This window comes from Panthera leo, chromosome C2 (assembly GCF_018350215.1).
Source record: "Panthera leo isolate Ple1 chromosome C2, P.leo_Ple1_pat1.1, whole genome shotgun sequence".
Lineage (NCBI taxonomy): Eukaryota > Metazoa > Chordata > Mammalia > Carnivora > Felidae > Panthera > Panthera leo.
This window is the reverse complement of record NC_056687.1, coordinates 113,566,955-113,591,799: the sequence shown is the minus strand read 5'-3', so window position 1 is coordinate 113,591,799 and position 24,845 is coordinate 113,566,955. Positions and strand designations below refer to the sequence as shown.

General features: G+C 37.5%; 1 protein-coding gene across 9 annotated transcripts in view; it reads left to right on the top strand.

Annotated features, from left to right (window-relative positions):
- The first annotated feature begins 789 nt into the window (after positions 1-789).
- TSC22D2 (TSC22 domain family member 2) overlaps positions 790-24,845 on the top strand; it is a 51,070-nt gene continuing 27,014 nt past the window's right edge. For 3 of the 9 annotated variants that reach the window (XR_006193217.1, XR_006193218.1, XM_042903802.1), the window contains exons 1-2: positions 790-2,858; positions 14,446-14,517. Coding sequence is in view for 6 of the 9 variants with exons in the window: in XM_042903802.1 (XP_042759736.1) it covers positions 877-2,858; positions 14,446-14,517 (2,054 nt within the window). In the remaining 3 variants the exon portion in view is untranslated. Of the gene's footprint in view, positions 2,859-4,161; positions 7,699-14,445; positions 14,518-14,888; positions 18,437-21,030; positions 22,307-24,845 lie in introns of those variants that run through there. The other 6 variants (XR_006193219.1, XM_042903803.1, XM_042903805.1 and 3 more) reach the window with 5 other exon arrangements.

The window sequence follows — 24,845 nt, the reverse complement described above, 5'->3', positions numbered from 1 at the left end:
GCCGGAGCGCCTCCGCTCGCCGGCCAGCGGGCCGCCGCCGCCACCACCACCGCCACCGCCGCCCCTCACTCTCTCAGGAGCCGCGAGGGGAGGCCGAGACCGCCGCCGCCCGCCCGCGGGGGTGGCTCCCCTGTAAGGGGAGGACCGAGCTTGCTTTCCCCTCCCCCGGAGCGGGTTTCCGCCAGAGACAGTCGACATGTCCCTGGGGCTGAGCTCCGGCTAAAGCCGGGGAGGGGGCCGCCCGCCCGCGCCGAAGCTCCGCCGCCCGCCCGCGGACCTTCAGCCAGCCCCGGCCCGCCGCTCCTGGCTGAATTAGGAATCCCCGGCTCCAGACTCGCCACTCCTTCCCCTTCCCTCAGCGTCCGAGAGAGCCCAGAGCTGACGCCGGCACTGGCCTGAGGAGCCCGAGCGGGGCAGCACCGCCCCTCACGCCGCCGCCTCCTCCTCCCCTTCGCCCTCCCACTCCCACCCCCAGCCCGGCCTGCTGACCGCGCCGAGCGTCGAGCTGGACTGACCACGGCGGCCCCGGAGACGGGAGGAGGAAGCAGCCGGCCCGCCCCTGGGATCGCGCTCGCGCCGCCGCTGAGGGGATTGAATCGAGGCGCCGCGACTGCGGGAGGCGAAAAGGAAGGAGGAGCCGCCGCGCGAGTGCGACGGGGGCAGAGCCGGAGAGACCGACACTGAAGGAAACGGGGAGGAGGATGTCTCGCAGGGCGGCCAGCGTCCGGATCAGCCAGTGACTTTTCACAGCGGCGGGCCTCAGACCCCAGCGCGGACGCGGACTTTGTCTTTGGGCGCCCCTGCTCTGCCCTTCCTGGTTTCCGGCAAGATCGCAGAGGAGCCGGCGTGCCTCTCTGCCCTCCAGCCTTCCTCACCATGTCCAAGATGCCGGCCAAGAAGAAGAGCTGCTTCCAGATCACTAGTGTCACCACGGCCCAGGTGGCCACTAGCATCACCGAGGACACCGAGAGCCTGGACGACCCGGACGAGTCACGTACGGAGGACGTCTCCTCCGAGATATTCGACGTCTCTCGGGCCACGGATTATGGCCCTGAGGAGGTCTGTGAGCGCAGCTCCTCGGAAGAGACGCTCAACAATGTTGGGGATGCGGAGACTCCCGGGACCGTCTCCCCAAACCTCCTCCTGGACGGGCAGCTGGCGGCCGCGGCGGCTGCTCCCGCCAACGGAGGAGGAGCCGTTTCGGCCCGGAGCGTGGCTGGGGCGCTGGCCAGTACCGCGGCGGCGGCGGCGGCCGCCACCTCGGCCCCCTCCGCGGGGGCACCCGGCGGTCCCCCGGTCGCGGGCTCGTCTGCCGGGCCAGGGACTGCGGCCCCATCGCAGCCCCCCACCACTTGCAGTTCCCGATTTCGCGTGATCAAGCTGGACCACGGGAGCGGGGAGCCCTACCGCCGCGGCCGATGGACGTGTATGGAATACTATGAGCGGGATTCGGACAGCAGCGTCCTGACCAGGTCTGGGGATTGCATTAGACACAGCAGTACTTTTGACCAGACTGCGGAGCGGGACAGCGGCCTGGGCGCCACCGGAGGGTCGGTGGTGGTGGTGGTGGCCTCCATGCCGGGGGCGCACGGGCCCGACTCGGGAACTGACAGTTCCTTGACTGCTGTGTCACAGCTACCCCCGTCGGAGAAAATGAGCCAGCCCGCCCCGGCCCAGCCGCAGAGTTTTGGCGTTGGGCAGCCACAGCCACCGCCGCCCGTAGGTGGGGCTGTGGTTCAAAGCGCGGCTCCAGTGCCGCCGTTCCCGGGAGCCGCGGCCGGGCCGCAGCAGATGATGGCAGCCCCGCAGCCCAGCCAGCCCCAGGGAGCCGGCCCCGGCGTCCTCCCGCAGGGGCCCAACGGACAGGGTCTGCCGCTGACGAATGTAACCCTGACGCAGCCCGGCGTGCCCCTGCCGCCGCAGCCCGTTCCGACCCTCGCAGCGCCAGCGACGCAGCAGCCTCCGCAGTTCGCGTACCCCCAGCCTCCGCTCCCGCCCGGGCATTTGCTGCCCATCCAGCCCACGGGGCAGAGTGAGTACCTACAGCCGCACGTGGCCGGCCTGCAGCCGCCAAGCCCTGCTCAGCCCTCGTCCACCGGCGCCGGAGCGAGCCTCGCCACGCCTGCCAGCCTGCCGGTGGGCACCGGCCAGAATGCCTCCACGGTGGGTGCGCAGATAATAGGCGCGTCTTCCCTGCCCGGTGAAGCCGTGGCTCCGGGGCCGGGACCCGCGCAGGGCGGGCAGGCCGCGCCTGGTCAACCGGCTGGAGTGCCCCTGGCCGCTGTAGGATGCGCGGTGCAGCCGGGCCTGGTTCCCCCTGGGACCGGGCAGCCCCAGTCCGTGCCTCCGCCGCAGATGGGCGGCAGTGGTGCGCCGTCGGCCGTGCCTGGCGGCCCCCACGCCGTGCTGCCCGGAGTTCCAAACGTGCCTGCAGCCGTGCCCGCTCCAAGCGTGCCTAGTGTGTCTACCACCTCTGTTACTATGCCAAATGTACCCGCGCCTCTGGTCCAGTCGCAGCAGCTGAGCAGCCATACGCCAGTCAGCAGGAGCGGCAGCGTAATCCAGCATGTTGGGCTGCCCTTAGCGCAAGGCACACCCAGTGTACCAACAAGTCTACCACAGTCTGACTTAAGCCAGTTTCAGACTCAGACCCAACCTTTAGTCGGGCAAGTTGACGATACTAGAAGAAAATCAGAACCCCTACCTCAACCACCACTTTCTCTCATTGCTGAAAATAAGCCTGTTGTGAAGCCTCCTGTTGCAGATGCCCTGGCAAACCCCCTTCAGTTAACACCTATGAACAGTTTGGCCACCTCTGTATTCAGCATAGCTATTCCTGTTGATGGTGATGAAGACAGGTATGGAAATCTTATTTAAAATATTTGTTAGAAATGCTTGACCAAACATTGCAGTTTAGAATGCAGCTTGAGTTCTTTTTTTCAACTTGAGGCCCTTAGCATTTTTAAATACAAAAATTTCTTTGTGTTTATTAAGATTTGTCAGTTCTTGAAAGGGCATTGGTTTTAGATTGCTAATGTAACGGTGTGTAATGAGAAAATTGGTCTTGTTGTTTAAAAGCACTGACGTGGATAAGGCACAACATTTGTTTATTCATAAAGGTGGATTTAAGCTTAATTCTGTACATTTACAGGTGGTAACTAGACTATGCCCTATTGGATTGTTCTTTTCTTAGGCAACAGTCACACTTGAACACTTACGGCAAGAGAGTTCTGTCAGTGTGAGTTTTGATACAAAGACATAAAATTTGAATTTTTCCATTCTGGAAAACCAGAGGTCCTCTAATGGGGAAAGATCCATGTAAGGTATCTCTTCCAGTGTATCCGGAGAGGCTGGAGAGAGAATGGTGAAATGTCAAGCCCGGCTTTGAAGATCATATTGTCCTCCAGCCTTTTTAATAAAAGGAGATAGAAATAAGGTCAGGAGGCTTCCCAGTGACTTCATTAAGGTCCTTTTTTTGTTTTGTTTTTTAAAGCAAATGTGTTTGAAAGATACTCTCTTCCATTAGTTTTTCTTTTTCTTTTAGCTACAGGAAAGGGAGGTATGAAATAAGATTCTTTGACAGTAGTAAAAGCTACAGTTCTTGAAATTAGAGTAATATGATTAGTAAAAGTATTCGTGTCAACAATTGGCTCCCTCTATTTAAGGGATGCTTTTTTAATGGTTTAACTGAAAGTTGGTGTATTGCCATACCAATTCTATAATAGTTGATGTTTGGTTATGGTTCATTGAGGATTTTAAGTGGTTTTGAGGAAATGTCACAGGGAAATTTGACATATATTGCAAATTTTTAAAAACCGACTTGTTACAAAGCTTTAAAATTACATTTTAAAATTACAGAGAAAGTTCCAGGTACTTTACAGTTAGGCATTTATTTGCTGGGATTTTTGTTTTGAGAGAGGTTAATTTTAAAAGATTAAAAGATATCTTTATGGATTTCTAGAATAATTGGTATGTAGGACAATGAGATCTGTTAAAGCTTTTTCTTCCTCTGTGTCTTCTGAGTTCCTTCACATTCTTTTCTTAACTTTTCATTTCTAATTAGCCTTGTATTTTTGTTATATACTTTTGTTGGTTTGAAAATTGCTCACTGAAATTCATCTTCTCTGCTTTTTGTAATTCAAAGTTCATCTTTTTTTGTAGGTGACTTGCTTGTTGGGAGTCTTTCTTCCATTTGAGAACTCTTAGAGAATACCACGTGTCCATAAGTGAGCTCAGCTAGCTAGTCATTGAGAAATTTTATATGGATGGGACTACCAAGTAAAGAAACTGATTCCACAAGCCATTCAGAAAAATCTCTTTACATCTCCTCCCATATTTCACTTTTCACACATAGGGGTACACTTGAAGTGCAGATTGAGTTTGTTTGTTTACCTTTGGTAAGAGGCAACAGGTATCTTCCCTTTTCTAGCTACCAGAAGCCATTTTTTTCTGATGGGTTGGTAAATAACCATTTGCTTGCCTCTCTGTTCCTGTTGTACATTGTCCCCATATCTCCTCAAGAAATGACTGGTTTCCCAAACCACACCCTCTCCTTGCAAAGCACATGCACATCTATGAATGAAGAATGTATTTTCTCTCCTCCTCACACCTTTCTCAGTTTACAGCATATGTAATTACATTCTTCAGGACTTGAATATGATGATATGGCATGAAGCAGAGAGATCTGTTGACAAATGGAAACTCTGGGATGTATTCTTTAGGGTATGACCTCAAAGATGAAATTATTTATCCTCTTATTTTATTAAAAAAGTTGATAATTTTAAGAATCTTATTTCCCAGTGTGAATGTTTGAACCACAGATACTACCGTATCTGTTCTTACTGCAACAGTTAATCCAGTGCAGAGGTTTTGATATGTGTGCAGTCCTGTATTAAATGTGGTACTTCCCTTCCCCTCCCAGTCTTTTAAAATCTGCATTGTTTATCAAATGTGCATTTCTTACTTTTGTTGTAGTTTTTCATTGGTTTTTAATTTAACATGCTAGTTTTCAAGATGTAATCTTACACATTTGACTATTTTGTCACTGGACCAACACACCTGGTGAAGGAATAAATCCATTAAGTAGAAATAGTTTTTTTGTTTTGCTTTTGTTTTTAATGGAAAGGCTTTGTAAAAGAGAGGGCATTTTAAAGTTGTATGCTTGAAATTAAATGACACAGTTTTTCTAGGTGTATGTTTAAATTACTGAGATGACTATTTTTGAGGAAACTGTACTAACAAAATCATAATTTTAATATGGTGATTTGGGGTTGCCTTCTTAAGTTAAAATCTGCATACAATTTTAGTTGCAGTCATTTGAATGCAAAATAAAACATATTAGAGTGGGAGATATTGAGTAATTATGACTTTAACTTTGTGAATAGGTTGACAAATTTCAGATCCTAAAAATTTATAAATATTTGCTTTTTTTTTTTTTTAAAGAAGATATCAGTAAACATAGCTTAGTCCTTTGAGAAAAGGAAGGAAAATGGAAGATTAACAAAAATGACTGACCAGACCAATGATTCTTTGGTTTGATATATTGAAAACTTTATCTTGTTATTTTGGTTCCATTATCTAAAGGAAGGCTTCGTTTTGTGACCATTCATTTTGAAGAAGAGGATCTTCTAATAATACATTTTAATAATATACCTTTAAGAGGGCTGATGGTTGTATATAGAAAGCAAGAAGATGTTTTAAAGTTCTTAGTTAACATTGCCTTTTGACTCTTTATTATCAGTTACCATAAAATTTACATATTATTCTAGCCTTTCTCATTGTAAAGGCTTATGTCAGTTGTTGATTCTTCAAACTGATTTTGTGTAAACTGGAGGATATAATAATGGTTGAAAATATAGTTCATAAAAAAAACAGCCACTTTTACAGTGGAAGTTACAACATTTGTTTAAATTACCTGTACCCTTAACAGACTCCTTTTCTGTAAATGGGGAGGAGTGCAAAATATTCCCTTTTGGAAAGGGAGCACAGCGCAGATCGTTTTCCACAGACAGCTGACCAATGTGAACTCTGTAGGCCACATTCCAGGAACTCTTATGAATGGATGCAATTGTGAACTGTCAACTACAACCAAAAGATTGTTGAAAACCTGATTGTAAGGATCCCTTAGTGGCCAATATCTCTATATCTTGTTAATGGTTTTATTTGTGTAGTTTGCTAATGACTACTGATTAAGTATTATAAATTGTGAATGTTAAGTGGTGTATCCTGACATGTGCTATATATACAAATTTTGTTGCTACAGTTATACATATATCTCATATACACACACACTTTTAACAGAGCTTTTTAACTTGCTGTTTAAGTGAGAAGATTATGCAAATGTATATCAAGAGATTGTAACTCTTAACCTTTATCATAAAATCTATAGATACTTCTTAGAGCTCAAAAAGTCTCACTACATTTAGTCTTTACAAATGAAAGGTCCTTAGCTGAATCTGTATTTCTTGGGAGCTTTTGTTTCTTTATCTATATTGAGTTGTAGAGATAATTTTGCCCTACTAGATTTACAGTTGATGTTTAAGTCACACACACTAGATATTATCTTACGTACTCTTACCAAGGATTTTGTAATCAGTGTAAAATCCTGCGTGTGAGTGACATTATTTAGTATGAAAACTGATAAATGGTGGATCCATCAGAGTGCCACACTGATTACTAAAATATACTTTGGTTATAAACATGGCTTTAAGTAAAGGAAATTATCATAGATTTCCGGAAAGATTGATGGTCCAAAAGTACCCAAAATTCCCAAAACTGAGTTTTATCAGGAGTATGACTTTTTTTTTAAACAGAGACATATATATTTAAATTTTTATATGAACTAAATTCTATAGGCTAAACATTGGATAACCATTAGAAAACATAATGGCTTATATGTGTGTGGGTAAGACACACTCTAAGTAACTATTTTGGTAACACTATTTTTTCCCTGTGGAGGAAGTAGGGTATGTTAAACTAAATTGCTTCTATTGGAAGTTTTTTTTTTTTTTTTTTTAACAGTACTGGTAGTGTGGTATAAATGTTTTCTACTTCCTGAGAATAAATGTAATATTAATTTGTTGAGAATTCTGATAGCACTAATTTGGAAATCGTAAAACATGATACTGGATTTATGGATCTGGTACTTGGTCATTTGGAATAGAGTTTAGTCTTCCTGTGCACCAGATGAGATTGGAAGCAGTCCTGCTCTCTAGTGTCCTAGTAACAAAGAGCACCCCAACAATCAGATGGTAAAGAAACCAAAATGAGTCTCTTTACTGAAGAATGGTTGATAGGGGAATATAAAAAGGTCTTGACTTTTCTTTCCTAAAATAGCAGAAGTTGGGGCAGGGGGAGTTAGAGAGTGATGGCACATAACCAAGACAGAAGAAAATAGAGCGAAATGACATGAAATACGGTCTCAGAAGGAACAGCAACACTTGTTACTAGTGAGAAAAAGCCATCTAATTTCTTTTCTTAATAATTGTTTTAGACCAATATGTATTTCCTTTTCTGAACAGATACTGTTTATTTCTTAATTGCATTGCAATTTAAATACTCTTTAAGTATGAGGAAGAAAGGGTTTATAAAAACAGGTCTGTCTGGATAAATGTAGCCTGAATGATGATGTTTCTTATTAATTTCTTATTAATGGGAAGAGCAGGTTTTTTGTTTTTTTAATTTTTTAACGTTTATTTATTTTTGAGACAGAGAGAGACAGAGCATGAACAGGGGAGGGTCAGAGAGAGAGGGAGACACAGAATCTGAAACAGGCTCCAGGCTCTGAGCGGTCAGCACAGAGCCCGATGCGGGGCTCGAACTCACGGGACCGTGAGATCGTGACCTGAGCCGAAGTCGGACGCTCAACCGACTGAGCCACCCAGGCGCCCCGAAGAGCAGGTTTTAAGAAGAAATCTTATTAATTGACAGTATTTAAGGGGTAGGTATAGCAAAATTCCTGAATTGAAATAAATCCCTTAAGTTAGTTTTTTCTTTATACTAAACCAAGTGGACTTGTGATTTGAAGCTGCTGTTTTAGATGGTATAAAACAAATTACTACATCCACAAAGAATGTGCATACCTGAGTCATTGGTATAATTTGGGTCTTTCCCACAGCATTTCTTGAACATACCAAATTACTCAATATTTGTTACATTCTTAAGCTAGTATTGTTCAGGGCAAAAACTTCTCCATAAAGATTTAGGAACAATAACCAATTCATATCATTCCCATACATCATTATGTGACTTTCATAATATATTTTAATATATACACTTCAGATTTGACTGGTATTTAAGGTATTATCTGCTTTTATCTTTAAAAATTATGTTTATAAGTTCTGCTTTTAAACCAGGTGAATTAAATTGCATCCATGCTTTTCTGGATTGCTTCTCAAATTTAAAGCCCCAAATTAGATTTAAGTATTTAGTTTTATTTCTTTGTACCCAAGCTTACATTTGTTAAAAAGAATGAAGTCTTATTAAGTCATACATTATATGTGATAGTTATGTGAAATTTCTGCAGATCACTGAGTTAATAATTTTAATAGTGTGTTCACCTAGGACATAGACTATTAATAAGTGCCTTGCTAATTAGAGTAGGCAAGACAAACAAGTGAAGTCTGAATGTTAAATTACTTAAAGCCTCTTTTCCCATAAGCTTTCACTAAAATTTGGTGAAACAGGGGCACCTGGGTGGCTCAGTCCGTTGAGCGTCCGACTTCAGCTCAGGTCATAATCTTGTATTCTTGAGTTTGAGCCCTGCATCAGGCTCTGTGCTGACAGCTCAGAGGAATGGCTTCAGATTTTGTGTCCCTCTCTCTCTCTTCCTGCCCCCCCCCCCAAATAAATAAATGTTAAAAATTAAAAAAAAATAAAATCTGATGAAAGAATATTAATATATAGAAACTGATTAATATGTAAATTATTATAAATAATGCTGGTGTATTTTAAATGTTACTTTTAATGTTTTAGGGTATCCCTCTTCATTATTACACAAGTAGATTGTTTAATCTGTGAATGAAGGATACCCAAAGCAAAGTTTAAAACCAACTAGTTTCTAAAGTAGAATTAGAATTAAGTAGAGAACTAAATAGTTTTGTAAGTTAAACCAAAACCTATCCTTGCTTGACTTGTATTCGGTCTCCCTTGCCTTTGAAAACAAAGCAAAAACAAGGAGAGGAAGGCTCTTGGTCAAGTAAAATCAGTAGTATGTTTAATTATGTATTAGCATGTCATATGAATGGCCATTTACAGATAGTGGAGTCAGACATGCCTGGGCTGAAAACCCAGCTGTGCTACATACCTGAGGCATTTTGACCTTGAGCTGGTTATTTAGCTTTCTAAGCCTCCTGTTTCCCCATACGAAAAATGAGGATAATATCTGTGTTGAAGAGTTTGAGAGGATTAAATGAGGTATACAAATAATTTGTAAATAATCCATACATAATACAGTATGTATGGCAAGCATACATCACAGAAATGTTAGTATTTCATTGTCCAAACTGCTCTCTTGATCACCTCTTGGTGAGTCATACCAAGAGTCTTCTGATCTGAAAATGTAATTCCATGGTATAGATGTTAAGAGAAAGGGAGACATTGTTTTAAGCCAGAAAAGTCATGATGTTATAAGATGTATAATAGTTATGTTCTGGTCGTGACTTTTCTACCACTTAGCCAGGTTCTTTGGTTAAGTTTTTTTAACTTCTCTCAGTTTTCCTCATTGGTAAAGAAGGAGTTTGAGACTTGGTTAGATTTTAAAGTTTCTTGTATGTGACTCTGTATATTTAGACATATATATATGTCTGCCAACTTAAGCCTTCTTGCCACCAGACTATCATGTGACCAAAAAAAGAAAGAAAAAAAAATTAAGCTCACAGATACTCATCAAGTAGGTTGGAAGCCCAAGAAAACATTTAAAGTAACAATGTCAGTCATTTAAACTTTCTTTGTGTTCCCTTAAGAGTAAGTACTGGTGTACAGAAATAAGACTATCCTGCCCTCTCAAGATCTCAGGCTATATGAAAATAATTATCAAATGTAAGCTTTCATATACATTATAGGCTGTGATGGAATAAATATAAGGTACTAATGGGAATAGTTTAGGGCCTAACGCCAGATTTGGTAGACCTCTGTTTAAAATAATTTATTATCTGCATAGGTAATACCTTTTGTACAGTTCAAAATATACAAGAGTATAAATTGTAAGCCTCTCTGATACCTCTATCCTCCAGCCACCCAGTTTCTGTCCTCAGAATCAACCCATTGTTACTTGTGCATTCTTCAACTCTCGAAATGAATCTTAAAAGGGCCATTTAGGTTAGGTCAGTTGATAAGCAAAGCGGATGATTTTCCAAGTAGAGAGAGATGGCAGTTTGTGTGACAATGGAAGAGTGAGATGTCAGATTTGAGAAATGTAGTTAATTTGACAGGAACTAGAGTGAAGGATTTAAATGTTACAGTGAGAAATTGAATTTTTTTTTTATCAGAAGTTTATGGTTGCTGTTAAAGGTGTTTCTTGAAGCTTTTATTGTTAAAATAGTGTGTATCTTGGAACCATTTCAGTACCCTTTTCAGTGATTATTGTACTTTTAATTAAAATCTTGCAATAAAGTGTATAAGGAAATCCTGGGGGAGCTCTCAGTCCCAGAAGTCAGGATTCTTACCCAATGGAATGTACAAAATAGCTTGGTATACGTAGCTCTAAGTTTAAGTATTTTGTTTGCCTCAATATTACCTTAGTAATGATGAAATATTTGGTATATGTTAAGATTCTCTACCAAAACTTGATTTTTATATAGCATGATTTGGAAACTGTAATCCTGTTTTAAACACAAATCAAGCTTAATTATATCTGTGGCCTTATTTATGCATAATATCATTTGAACTTTTCAGCAACTATGAGGAAGTGTTCCTCCCCTTTTTATGATTAAGAAAACAGACTTATAGGATTTGAATACATAGTTATTAAGTGACAAAGCATGGATTCAGACTTAGGCCTTCTGACTCCAAAGCCAGTGCTCTTGGATTTTTCCAAAGTTAGTTTTGTTCTATTACTTTGCTGACTATAGTATAGAGGAAGAAAAAGCTACTCTAGCCACTAATCTGTTGTGTTGTAACCCTTTACCTAAAGAATAGTTTTAATTATTTTAAATCCTTAGATAATAATGTTGGAGGTGGCCCTTGTTCCTCTGCTTATTGTATTTCCCTGGTTTCTATTTAGAGATCTCTGAAGTTGAGTTTTGACATAAGGGAAGAAGGTATTTGCTAAGTTTAGGGCTCATGTACCTCATACTTTAAGCTTCAACAATTTTGGTAGCTTAATTTTGAGGTGTAGTATATATCTATATTTTCCTCTCTGTTACAGTTACCCTACAAAGATAGTGTCTTAACAAAGCAGGTAGGTATATGTCATGTTTGAGTCACATTGTGATGTACTACTCTCATGTACTTAGATATTAACAGGACAGGCTATTTAGTGTATAAAGTCAGAGAAAAAGATATATTCGTTCATTGGTTTTGAACAATGTCTACAAATGGGGAAACAGCATTTTAAGTTAGGTGGCTAAAATAAATTCAGAATAAACCACACCTCAGTCTCCCTAAGAAGTGCTTTGTTGGCTTTATATTTAGACTAATAGTTAGCATTGACATCAAATATGTTATTTGTTATTAGAAAACTGGTTTCAAATTTTATTTCTTGGGCAGAAGAGAATTTATGACCAAAATTGCATAAAATTCAGTATTTCTTTCCAATAAATTTTTAATAACGTCAGTTGCCTCGTGGTGCCTTCAGATTACATAGACTATAACCTTGAAATGATCCCCATTAACAGCATTTTCCTTGGGCTCTTAATTTCCTCAATTTTATGCCATTCCAAAACAGAAGTCTTTGATGATCAAGCCCTTCAGTATTTACAAATGGCTCTTTTGAAGTTCTGATCAGCTAGGTTTAACAGACTTGACTCCTTTAATCTATGCCTGTTAATCAATGTTTTGAGACTAATTGTTGCTATTTGCAAAAAATTCCTCTGTTTATGGAAAACACCCTGCTGAAGTATTCCAGAAACCAAATGTTTATCCTTGCAATCTAGACTATTTTGAATTTTTCTAGAGTACATAGATTGTATAACTCCATATGGCTTCTTCATTTTGAATGTATGTAAAAAGTGATTCACTGCCAGCTTTTGCAACCTGAGTATTTGTTCTGACATGTTCCGAAGACTTTAGGCCCATTTATAGTATTTTATTTCATTGGTTCCTTTTTTGCCCCAAGATCCACGACTAACTGCAGATACATTCTTTTTTCACTTCTACATTTAACTTATGAGAAACATTTCATTATTAGAGTCTATGCTGTAAAAATGCTGGAATCTCATAACTCAAGTCATATGACTTCATTTAAAACCAATTTATTTGGCATATGAATTTGATTCAAGTTAAATATATATGTATGTATGTTTTCAAGGTCAGGGGATCTGAAGTTTTTTTAAAGAATGTCATCCTTATAAATATATTGTAAATAGTCTTTAATGAATTTTAAATTCCAGCCTTGCAGAATAGCCTCCACGTTTACTCTTTGTTATCCTCTCATATTTACTGCTTTCCTCTTTGAGTCACTCTGTTTTAAATCCAGGGTCTCCAAACAGACCTATGTGAATAGCAAACTTGTCCCCATATGGTCCTGAGTAAGCCTGGTAAAAGCCAATTGAGTTTTCAGTTGGTTCAGTTCACTTTCGTTTAATTTGGTAGACCGATTTCCAGTTACAGTAAAAAAAAAAAAAAAAAAAAAAAAAAAAAAAATGGCCTGACAGATCTATCTTGAGAGGGTACAAGCTATTAAATAAACGGTAGTTAGCAGGCTCTGAATCCTTGATATTAGGTCTAAACAGTTTGATTACCTGAGGCCTGGTCTAGAGAAAAACAGAGAAAGGGTTAAAAGCATAAGAAAGAGTTAAAGTAAGTAGGGCAGGCAAAGAGAAGTACATATGCTGAAAATGCCAATTAATCAAACAGTTGCTTTGGTGACACTCTGGCATCTAGTGTCTGTCTGCCTTTCCTAGTTTTAGATCATCTAAGAGGTATCCTAGTGGTTAAAATAAAAAAAATAGCCTTTAAAAAATATTTTTTTAAAAAATTTAATAGATAATACAATGAGTCTTAATCAGAATTTTGAAATCCTGGAATTCTGTTGAGTATTTGTTTGATTGTTGATCATCGGTAATTCATCGCTCTTCCAGTAGAATTTGGAAATAGTTTTCTTATTGTACTAATAATAAAGACCCAGACCTAGAGAGGTTAAAATTTAACTCTATGTTTAGCATAGTAGTTTAAGAGCATAAACTGTAGGACCAGATTGCTACCTACTAGCTCTGTGATGTTAGGTGTTTTCCTTTTGGTGAGGTAGAACTAATAATAATACCTACTTTTGGGGCTGTTGTAGAATTCAGTTAATATACATAAATAAACAGACAAACCCAGAATAGTGTCTGGTATTTAATAAGCACTTATGTTCTTGCTGTTAAGACCCTTGCCACAGCGGGGATCAAGGATTTTAGAAGTAATGTGACAAGTTTTTGTTAGCTCCCTAACATACAGATTGAAGTTGGGAAAACTATGGAAATATGCTTAGGTAAAGGGGGAACTATTAGAGAGCAGGTTTAGTAGTCAAATTTTAGTAGTGTCTTAGGAAATCCAGGGATGTGAGATGAATCATGCAGGCTGGGAGCTTGCCTTGATGAGCCCATCAGGTAAGATTCTGTGGTTATAGCCCTAGGGAATGTGTCACCAGGGAATGGTAGAAATGGATGGTGATTAAGGTGTATAAGCTCTTACCCCTCAAAGGGGCACTGTACTAATGCCAGAAATTAGAAAGCTGCCATACAATTGCTGCACCGTTTTTTGCCCTAACCCAGAGAAAACACAAATAAATGGGTTCTGAAGGTAGAAGAAATCATGTCAAGTCCAACCCAGAAAAGGACTCGTTGGTCGTCATCAAACCCTATTAAATAGATCCTGTTAAGATTTTTATATTACGAAGGTGTAGCCTAATTTATTGTATATGAAAACTGTACCTGAGAATAGCTTTGCTGAACTGCTAAGTGTTTAGAGATTTATAAAGGCATCTGATACAGACTAATGTTGATTAGGCTGTGAACTGATTCATGTTTGTGTAGACATACACACACACACATAATTGGGTGCTATTTTATCTGTATTACTCCTTTCTTTTATAACTGTGATCCTGAATTGTCAGGGTCTGCTGGATTTCATCCAGTTTTTTAATTTCTTTCAAAATGTTTTTAAGCAAGCTTATGTAGTGTTTTTTTTTTTCTTTTAAAGCTTTATACTATATTAGAAATCTAAGATCTTCCATCTTTTTTTGAAAAATAGTGATTTGACTGTACTTTCTCAACCTCATTTCCATTTGATTCTTGGATCTCGCAGGAATCCTTCAACTGCTTTCTACCAAGCGTTCCATTTGAACACGTTTCAGGAATCAAAGAACCTCTGGGATAGGTATGAATACTTACATATGGAATGCATACATGCAAAAGTGTATGCATGAATTGCTTTGCACTGTACTGGTATCACATCATTAAAACTAAACTTTATATGTCATTTTAGGGGGGGAATCATGTGGTATCTAGCATGGGACAAAGCAGCAAAATAAACCAAAAGGACAATCTATATTTTAAATATAAGCATACTTTTGTTTTTACTTATTTTTTAAGTATATTTACTTTTTTGAAGGATTTACATATTCTATTGAATTTTGCTATATGAAATATCCACTTACCCTTTATATTTCAATGTAAAAATATATTCTGTAAAATAAACTACTATTATTTTACTTTTTCCTATTTTATATTTCTCTGTAAACGCCTTAGTGACTCAAAGCGAAATGTTACTTATTAAGAAATTGGAGAAGGGACGAGACCAAGGTATTAAAGTAATAGTCACTGTTTAATTCTTGCTGCAAAACTTTAACATCAAGCTTGTTTGCTCGAATTCCCTAGACCTGCATTACTGTTATATAAACTCCTAAAACAGCTTTTCTCATAGAAATGTTATATAAATTTCATTTTTAACTTTTTAAAATACAGAGTGAAGTCTTAAGAGTTCATTTATGGCAAAAGATAATTTGGTTTATCTTTCTGCTTATTACATAGTTTTAGTATATGCTCTGTTCAGTTATTTGGCTGAATATTTATTAGCACTCCATTCTGTGTTTAATTAATAGAATGAGCACAAATGCTGTTTTAAAAATTCACACAAAGCTTTGCTAGATTCTTTTAACTCTGCCTGGCAACGCATTTGTGTCCTCTGGCATAGTTTGGATAACACTCATGGACTTAACTTCATCTCTTTCATTAGAAAAGAGTATTGCTAAGTGCATGTACATGTCATGTTAAGACATGGTTTACATTGCCTACAAATGGTAACAGTCTTTTAATTCTTAGACTTGATTTGCTGTGTGTCACTCTGAAGAAATTGTCTAACAAAGTATCTTTTTGGTGATCTGTTCCTTAACTGAAAATGTTTTAAAATAGTTACTTGTAGAACAAGAAGTTTTAAAATTTATAGTACAATGTTTATAATTTCAACTTTGAAATTATACAGCCATATCAATATAAAGTAAGACATAAGTGTAAATTGTGGCATAAAACAAGCATGGATGCTCAGTCATTCAAATGGCTTATCACATGTAGCCAGGATGAGTAGCTTGGGTTGTACTTTATACTTTTGTATTAGAAAAAGGAAAAATGGCACTCTATTTAGAAATGTATAATAAGAGAAGTTTTAGTTGAATGGTAATTTATTTCAAATAGCTAGATTTTGTAAGCTACCATGATATCAATATGATTAAGAGCTGTTCATCAAAACAATGTAGAAAGGTTTGAGCTTTATTTTTTATAATTTTGACCTAATATCAAAAGTTTTCTTTTGTTCCATTATAAAACAACCACAGAAGTTGCCTGCTCATCATTTGTTGTTATAGCTAAATACTCCTTATCTGTTTTCCTTTTTTAGATACAGAAATGTTTAAGGTATCAGAAATGAGGCAAGTTGCTGTATCTGTAGTTTCTCATGGTTTGAAAGTATTTTCTCTTCTCCCTGAAGCCTGTTGTCCAGAGCCAAAGATGTTAATAGATACTTGTCTGTAGTGTGTTGACACCAAACTTATAGATCAGCCATTCTTCACTTTGGTACTAAAGTGACAAGTCCAACTCCATAGAAACGAACTAGTGGCTTCCTTTGAACCTTTCAACTAACTTACTAGATTTTCAGTTGAGAGCAATAGTGGCTAGCTTTATTAGTTCTAACTATACGAGTTCAGTTGGTAAATAGCTACAGACTTTTTAATAGGTATATTAGCAAATAAAGTATTGTGGGACTATTTGTTTTTTTTCATTGCAGACAAGGGGTTGAAGATTTGTGTGTGTTAAGCTTTAAAACATATTAAATACACTTATCCTAACCATGGTCGTGTTAATCTCACCAAATTGCCATATTCATTTTTTTACCATTATAAATTAAGGATTTTTTTTTTTAATTACACTAATTTGGCAAATAAGTATTTTGCAGGGGATGATTTTATTGAATAGAACCATTCAGGAGTTGAAGGGACTATAAATCCTTTACAGTATCTAAGTTTGAGGTATAAATTTGCTTATCAGTATTGATAAGTACATTTCAGGCTCTTATTTATGAAATCTTGGAACTCCTATTCTGTAGAGGTAGCTTTTAAACCCTGTGCCAATTTTCCTTAAACCTGCCCTGAATAGCTGAAGATCCTTGGTTTGCCTTATTTGAAAGACTGGAATCTTCCCTCCTCCCCCCACCCCCCCCGGATTCTTTTAGCAGAGTATCTTTTAATCAAAACATAAGTAATTAATATACATTTCCTCACATTGACTCAGAGTTCCCTAATGGCCCCTTTGTTTCTTTCTCTCTTTAAATTAGAATTAGCAAATTGAGAAGATTTTCACCCATCTGCCTCTACCTGTATTTAGAGATTGTTTTTCTACTGATAGCCAGCACTTTATTTAGTTATTATACTAAAGTTTAAGCACCTACCTGTAGGTGCCATCATTGTTTTCTATCTTCCTGTCATTTACAGAGCACTCAGGGAATCAATCAGCTGAAACCATTGCCAAATTTAAGGACAATTGATACTGATACTTTAAAAATAATACATCCCTTTCTTAGGAAGCCCAGAGTGTTTGCATTGACTATTTATTAAGCTTCCATAATTAGCTTTCTGGAGATTATTTTACTATAGTTATAATTAGTGATATCCTAGCTTATTGGCATTTTAGAATAGTAACTTTAAAATTTGACTTTCTATTTCTCTGTAAAGAACAGCTTTCCAGACTTAATTATTGGCATTGCTTTGTTACCAGTGCAATGGTAGGTAACAAATTAGTTTAGAAACCTATTTTAACGATCACTGGGGAACAGGCTGTTGTTGAGTCCTTTGCAAAAAAGCTGAGGGTAAGGATTTATAGCAAACAAATTTACCCTCTTGTATATATCGGGTCAGTAAGGTAAAAGAGTAGGGAGGAAGAAACTTTTGCTCAGGTAGACTAAAGGAAGAAATTAGGTAGCTTGTAAGGATTTAGACTTCATTGATAAACGCTTGCAGTATTTCTGCCTTAATGAAGAAAATGCATAAATGTGGTTAACAAATGAGAGTAACAGTTGCCAGGTGCACTATCCCCTTGAGTTGGCTTGTCCTTCCTTATGATAGCACCAGTATTTAAAGAGAAATAAATAAAGAAACTAGCACACATGAGTTAAGTTAAAGAGTGTCTAAATTTTTGGTCTTTATACTAGATACCTGATTTCATTTAAATTGCTTTGTTTTGTTCCTATGAGATTTCATTTTTGAAGTTAGGAGTAAATCAGAAATAAGCTTCTTGTATAAGATAATTTGTTTTGTTTTACTCATCCTCCAAGAAGCTTGGGTACATCATTAACACGCCCTAGTACTTACTAACCCAGATGGTAAACCTCAGGTTTTAGAACTTGGCTAATCTAGTTTTTGTGAATGCTTTAGTGATAGGACTTTAAAAAAAATCTTCTTATTGAAGTATAATTTTTATCAGAAAAGTACACCATTCATAAATGTACAGTTCAACTGAACATACTTTTGTAACCAGCACCCAGATTAAGACACAAAATTGTAGTTCCTTATTTTGTGTCTGTCTTCTTTCACCCAATGTTTGAGATTTATCTATGTGGTTCTGCACAGTTGTAGATCTGAACTACAGTTGACCCTTAAATAATGCAGCGATTAAGGGCACTGGCCCTTTTCTCTCCCTCCCCTGGACGCAGTTGAAAATCCAAGTGTAACTTACTGATAATATAAACAATTGATTAATACATATTTTGTACGTTATATGTATTAAATAAGGTATCCTTGCAAATTAAGCTACAGAAAAGAAAATGTTATTAAGAAAATCATAAGGAAGAGAAAATACATTTATAGTACTATAAAAAATTAAGGTACGTTGAATTACTATGCTATACGCATGAAACTAATATAACATGTCAACTATAAATAAAATCCACATATAAGTAGGACGTGTGCAGTTCAAACCCATGTTGTTAAAGGGTCAGCAGTACATAATTTTCAAGAATCACCATAATGAGTTGTTGGAAATTGTTACTAGTTAAATATTCTTTCCTTATTAGGAGATGTTCTGTACTTACTAGAAGTACCTTGAGGATATGAACCTGAATTGTTTTGTAAGCACCCCAGATATATTTTCTAATAATTTCTATATAGTACTTATGTAATTTATTATGTGATTACATTTTGACATATTCCAGTTAAGGATATCCAGTAGAGGATAATCAAAGACACAAAATTAGAGGACAAAGTTTTAGTAACCTGTCACCTTTTAGGACTGGATCTCAGATTTAGAGAAAAACCTAAAGACATGTTTATAAAATGTTTAGACAATAAAGTAGGAAGTTATAGGTATTATCACATGATAGCATTTATAAGTTTAACAGTCTGAAGCATGTGTAGAAAATGAGAAATTGAACTTGTGTGTAAATTCAGGAAAGTTGAAACTTAGGTTAAATAGGTAGAGTAAAAAATCCCTAGATGTATTTAGTTGCCGGCATTTTATGGTATTGATCAGCAAGTGACAGTCCTGTCACAAAAGCCAATGTAATTTTAGACAATCTTTTTAGATCTCAAAGAAACAGGAAAAGATGGTGACAGACTTAGTATACTCCATTTCTATAAGATAGTTACTTTAAATACAAAGGTAGCTAAAAACTACTTTCTTTATACTCTACCCAGTTAGGTGGGTGTTTGAACAGAGAGGCTTGAGCTTACTTTCTTAAAGTAGACACATGCTCTGTAAAAAAAAGTCTTTCCATCACTACAAATTAATATTAATACAGTTAACAGCTGTCTTCCTGCTTATGTCAGGAATGTTGACTTTGAGGTTTAAAGCCAATTACTTCTAAAATCCCTGTTCTGTGGAGTTTTATTCCCCGCACTTAGTTCTAAATGGAAAAGAAGAGATAAGAAAGGCGTTGGAATTGTGCTATTTCTGTTTTATCATTGTTGGCCATGATTATCAGAAAACCTCATAGAACTGTGTATTTGCTTAAGGAATGGAAGACTAGCAAACTCTTAGAAAAGAATCCTGTACCAGAGGCATTTAAGTGTTGGTCACAATAGGGAAACCAGTGAGCTGGGTCTTAACATGGAAAAAGATAAGTGAGAAAATCATCACATGATTGAAAGTGATAACTGTCATTTAAAATTCAAGCATTTGAATGTCTCAAGTACAGCTGGAGGTACTGGGCAAGGCTTTTTTAGGAAGAGGCTTTTTGAGTTGGAACCTGAAAGGTGGATAGAATTTGCTCATACAGGGTTGAAGAACTGAGGGAAAGGGAGAATTCCAGTTAGAGTAATATAGTGAGCAACTGTGTAAGTATAGAGCATATGTGGTAAGGATGGTTAAATTTGTTGCACAAAACATTTGAAGACACCAGAGAAGAGATATTGGGTTAGACAGAGACCACAGAGAATAGAAAGGTAATGAAGGCCTGAATTAGGCAATGGAGATGAGAAAAGAATAGTTATCAGAAGGTAGGAATTACACGATGTTATAACTTACTGGATATTTGACTCCAGAGTCTAGAACCTAATTGACTGAGAGAATGGTGGTACCAATAGGAAGAATTAGTAAAAGAATTGGTTTGGGAAGGAGAAAATAGTAATGAGATTCTGGTTTTAGCTACTTTGGGATGTGTGGAGCTGCTGGAAAGTCAAGGTGGAAATACTCAGGGTACAACTGGAGCTGCAGACTTGCCGCTTGGTAGAGAAGCCAAGGCTAGATGAGATTTAAGAACCATTTGTTTGTTTTATGTATGTATATATGCATATAGAGTTCAAGCTTTAGGGAAAGCTGAGTTTGCCAAGGAGTGAGCAGAGTAGGGTAAAAGGGTCAAGCCATAACCTTGGGAAACATTATCTACTTTTAGAGAACAGGAAAAGCTCTGAAGAGGGTAAGTGATCTTGGAAAGTAGAAGATAGATTCTGGGAATATCATTTACTAACTAAAAAAGAAGGGAACATGTTTGAATTTTGAAAAAATTTCAAATTTACAGAAAAATTACAAGAATAATAAAAAGCTCCAATAATCTTAGCAAGATTAAGCATTCATTAACATTTTGTCATACTTGCTTTTATGACCTTTACATATTATTTAGGAACCATTTAAGAATAAGTTGCAGACATCCTGTGCATTTGACCCAAAAATACTTTTAGCATAAGAAGATTCTATTATCTAACAACAGTATAATTAGCAAATTCAAGTTTAATATACTATTATCTAATACACAGTTTATATTCAGATTTTGCAGTTGTCCCAGTAGTGTCTTTCATTACCATTTTTTACCTGATCCAAGAGCCAATACAAGATCATAGATCACATTTAATTATCAAACACCTGTCTTTTTTCCTCCTTCTTATGTAATTAAATACTTCTCTTGTATTAGTCTTCTCTAGGATTGTTAAAAGTTTAAATATTCACCACAAAAAAAGGAGTGCTAGTATTCTGGATAAAATGATAAGGTAAAACACATCTGCCTAGTTAGTCTGTATTGTCAGGGTTGGGGAGAGGAGATAGGCAAGATGCCTAAAATCCAGCTGAAACAACTCTTGGGGCTGGAAAAAAAAACTTGCGGGGTGGGTAATGGCAACAGAAGAACCTGTGGATATTAATGTGGGTGTGTCCCTTAGAACAGAAATGCAAGTGTATTCATGTACCAATTTTTTCTGTTAGGTGATTTTTATACATACATATTAAGTTGGGATTCTAATCTGGAATTGGAAAAAGTAGTGTAATTTGAAGACCTTTTTACTCACCTGTTGGGGTTACAAATTATGTAATTGCTATCCTTTATATTCTGTTGTATCCTCCTAATTTTATTCTGATAGTTGTGTAAGGTGAATTATCTGCTACCAGATTTTTAACCATAGATCTGCGTCTCATTGTTTGATGTGATGTTTGGTGGATTCTAAGCATTTCTTTTCCTCTCTTAGCTTTTCTATGGCCGGCTGAAATGGGACACCTGACTTACTGACATTATTTTCATCACATGACCAGACTTCAGAATTGATGATGATAAATTATTAACAGCTTATCCATTATTATATGCTTCTGCTCATGTGTTTACCACCTTCTTCTTTAGTTAGTAAATTTTCTTAACATAAGTCACCAAAGCCTACTCTGAGAGGTCATGGTAATTACTTTCAGGGTAAAATTTGAGAAACAGTTGAAATAAGTGGAAATAGTTGGTAAGGTCTTATTATTGTTAATTTATTTCTTTTCACCAGAATAGTTTTAAGTAAACCAAACCTTTGAATAGAACAGAAACTTGTATGTGTGTATTAGTGTGTAAACTAATTTGCTAAACCCAATTTATTTTTTCTATGGAATCTAGAATTCTAACAAAGCTTTTTAAGAAAAACTTTTACTGAATTTGTTCGGATGAGGATATTTAAATATAGCCTGAAGTTGTTGAGCCAGAACAAATATATATAGCATCTGTTTTGTTTTCTTTCTAGTCTTAAACAATTTAAAATTTTAAGCTCACACTTCACTCAGTGTATTTAAACTTCCAGATAGTTTGGCAGCCTTTTAGGAAGAAACAAATACCAAGTGGAGTTACTTTATATTTTTGTTTCCTTAATTTGGGTTGGTACGTAGTTAGATGAAATGACTGACTATATTCTAGTTGGCATTTTCTTTATTTATTTATGTGTGCACACGCATACTCGTACTAATATTCTAAATTACTCAAATCAAACTGAGGGTTGATTGGGGGTGGGAGGGAGGGGAGGGTGGGTGATGGGTATTGAGGAGGGCACCTTTTGGGATGAGCGCTGGGTTTTGTATGGAAACCAATTTGACAATAAATTTCATATATTGAAAAAAATAAATAAATTACTCAAATCAGGAAATATATTAGATTTTTGTGATGGATATAAAGCACTTAAATGTGTTAGTGTACCAAAAATTATCTTCTGTGTTTAGGTTTCAGTTGAATACTTTTAAAACATTTTTCATATTTGACAGAAATAAATTTAAATAGGTGGTAATAATTTAGAATATGTTTTGATATATATCCTTAATAAATAGCATTTTTATGCAATTTTGTTTCCTGGTTGTTTTCAAGGTTTAAAGATCCTTGATTATAAATACCAAAAGATTTGGAAGGTGCTGGTTGTTATTTTTTTTTCAGTTTTTAATTTGATATTTGACCCAGAAACAGTGGTATATATAACCAGTGTCTTGGAAGCCAAAAGTGTGTCTTACTGTATATCTCCCTGTGGGTAATGTCAGGGTAAAGAAAGTATTCTTGCCCTGGGGTCTACCCACTATTTGAAGGTAACAAGGAGTTCCGGAAGAGTTGTATTGTCTGATTAATCCCACTCCTTCTGTTCAGAGTGACTATTAACCATTGAGCTTCAGAAAATTTATTTGCAGCACCTGTTTCTGTTTTAGGTATTACTAACTTAGTTCAGAAAATGTTGCTAAATGTATGTTTGGGATGGTTATATTATGTTTCAAGAAGGAGATATTAACTCTTAAAAGCATAATATGTGATGCTCTCTTAAATTTTAAGAGCAGTTATATTTCCTTATGTTAGCTGTTATTAATAAAAGCTGAGTCAGATATCCTGCCTTCTGTTAACAAAGCCTGCCATTCCTTATCACATATGTATTTAAATAACATATAATTGGCTTCTACCTACTCTGCTTTCCATTTTTATTTTCTCTTCCAACTCCCAATTAATTTATTTTAATCCTCTATAAGCTGTTTCTACTCCTTTTGAAAGAATGAGGAGTGTAAATCACTTATGAATGAACATGATCTATTAAAAACATCAATAACCTATTGTGTTAGAGGTATTTTTCAGAGCCGTATGAATGAAATTTTTAAGCCATATATTTTGTGTTTCTTTCACCAAAAGGTGGATTGGATATAGTGCACAGCATGCTAAACACCTTCTTTAATATTTTTAACATAGCTAATCATCTTAAATTTTACCTTGGCTCATCCACAGATATAGGTTTCCTTTACTGTGTATGTCTTTTTATATGTAAGTTTCTTAGAACACACTGTCTTTCCAGTGTTCTTATTCTGTTAGGTACGTTTGGACTAAAACTTTTCCGTAAGTGTATCTTTGATATTCTTAGCTTCCTTTCCCCAATACGTCATCTGTGGAAAGACTATACTTAATTTATTGGGAGCATACAGAGTTGTCCCATTCCCCCCTTTTTTCCATTTAAAAAACAAGCATTTCTGATCTTTAGAAAAGCAAGCATTGATTTATCATGTCTAGGATTTCTCCAAACAATGTAGTGAAGTTTTTAAGGATGTGGTTTACACGTGAAAGTGAAATTTTATATCAGACCAAACCTAAGCACATTTATTCAAATAGCAAGTTCCTTTAGGAACTCTTGCAGATTTGTTTGATTTTGCGTATCGGTTTTCAGATGACTTGGAAGTTGTAGATCATCCACTTTCTTGCCCCTGTGCTCTCTACATTGTTCTATCAATATAAATTTGCCATAAAATTAGCTAAATCATGGTAAACCTAAGCCTAGTTCTTCCTGGACTATACCATAAGAACTTTCAATAGCACATACTTGGTTAAATGGGATTTTTCCTTCTCACAAATTGAAAAAGAAGGAAATGATAAATATAGCAAATGTTCAGAATTTGTTTTTGATAGCAATCTTGCCAGAGATTCAAGATTATGATTGATCTATTAGAACAACTTTCTAAATAAATATTCATTTTGGGGAGAATTCTAATTTTAAAAAGAATATCTAATTAGTCTTAACTATGTTCATCTACAAGCGATTTAGTTACCCAATTTTATTTCACATTTTTAATAAGGATTTCCTACATTTTGGAATTTAGTCATTGAAACCCTTCAAATGTGACCCCTGTACTTGGTAGCAGCTAATTTTGAAAATACATGCTGGGGGAAAAATCTGATAAGGAAAATTTTGTATTTTTGAATGTAATATAGCTCTTAAGTCCTAAATTTACCATACATTCGTGTAATGCACACACTCCTTAAAGTTTTTTTTTCTATAAGCTTCATAATAAAATAACTAAGTTTGCTTTATATGACTGGTGTGATTCTTTACTCCAGAATCTTTCCAGGCATTTATCGTTAACAGTGCTTATTGTTGGCAGGCCCTTTAACAGAGGGCCAGGTAGTGTGGCTTTTAAATGGCCAGTCCATCAGAGCCTTTACAGACAAGCAAATTACCAGCATTACAGGTACATATA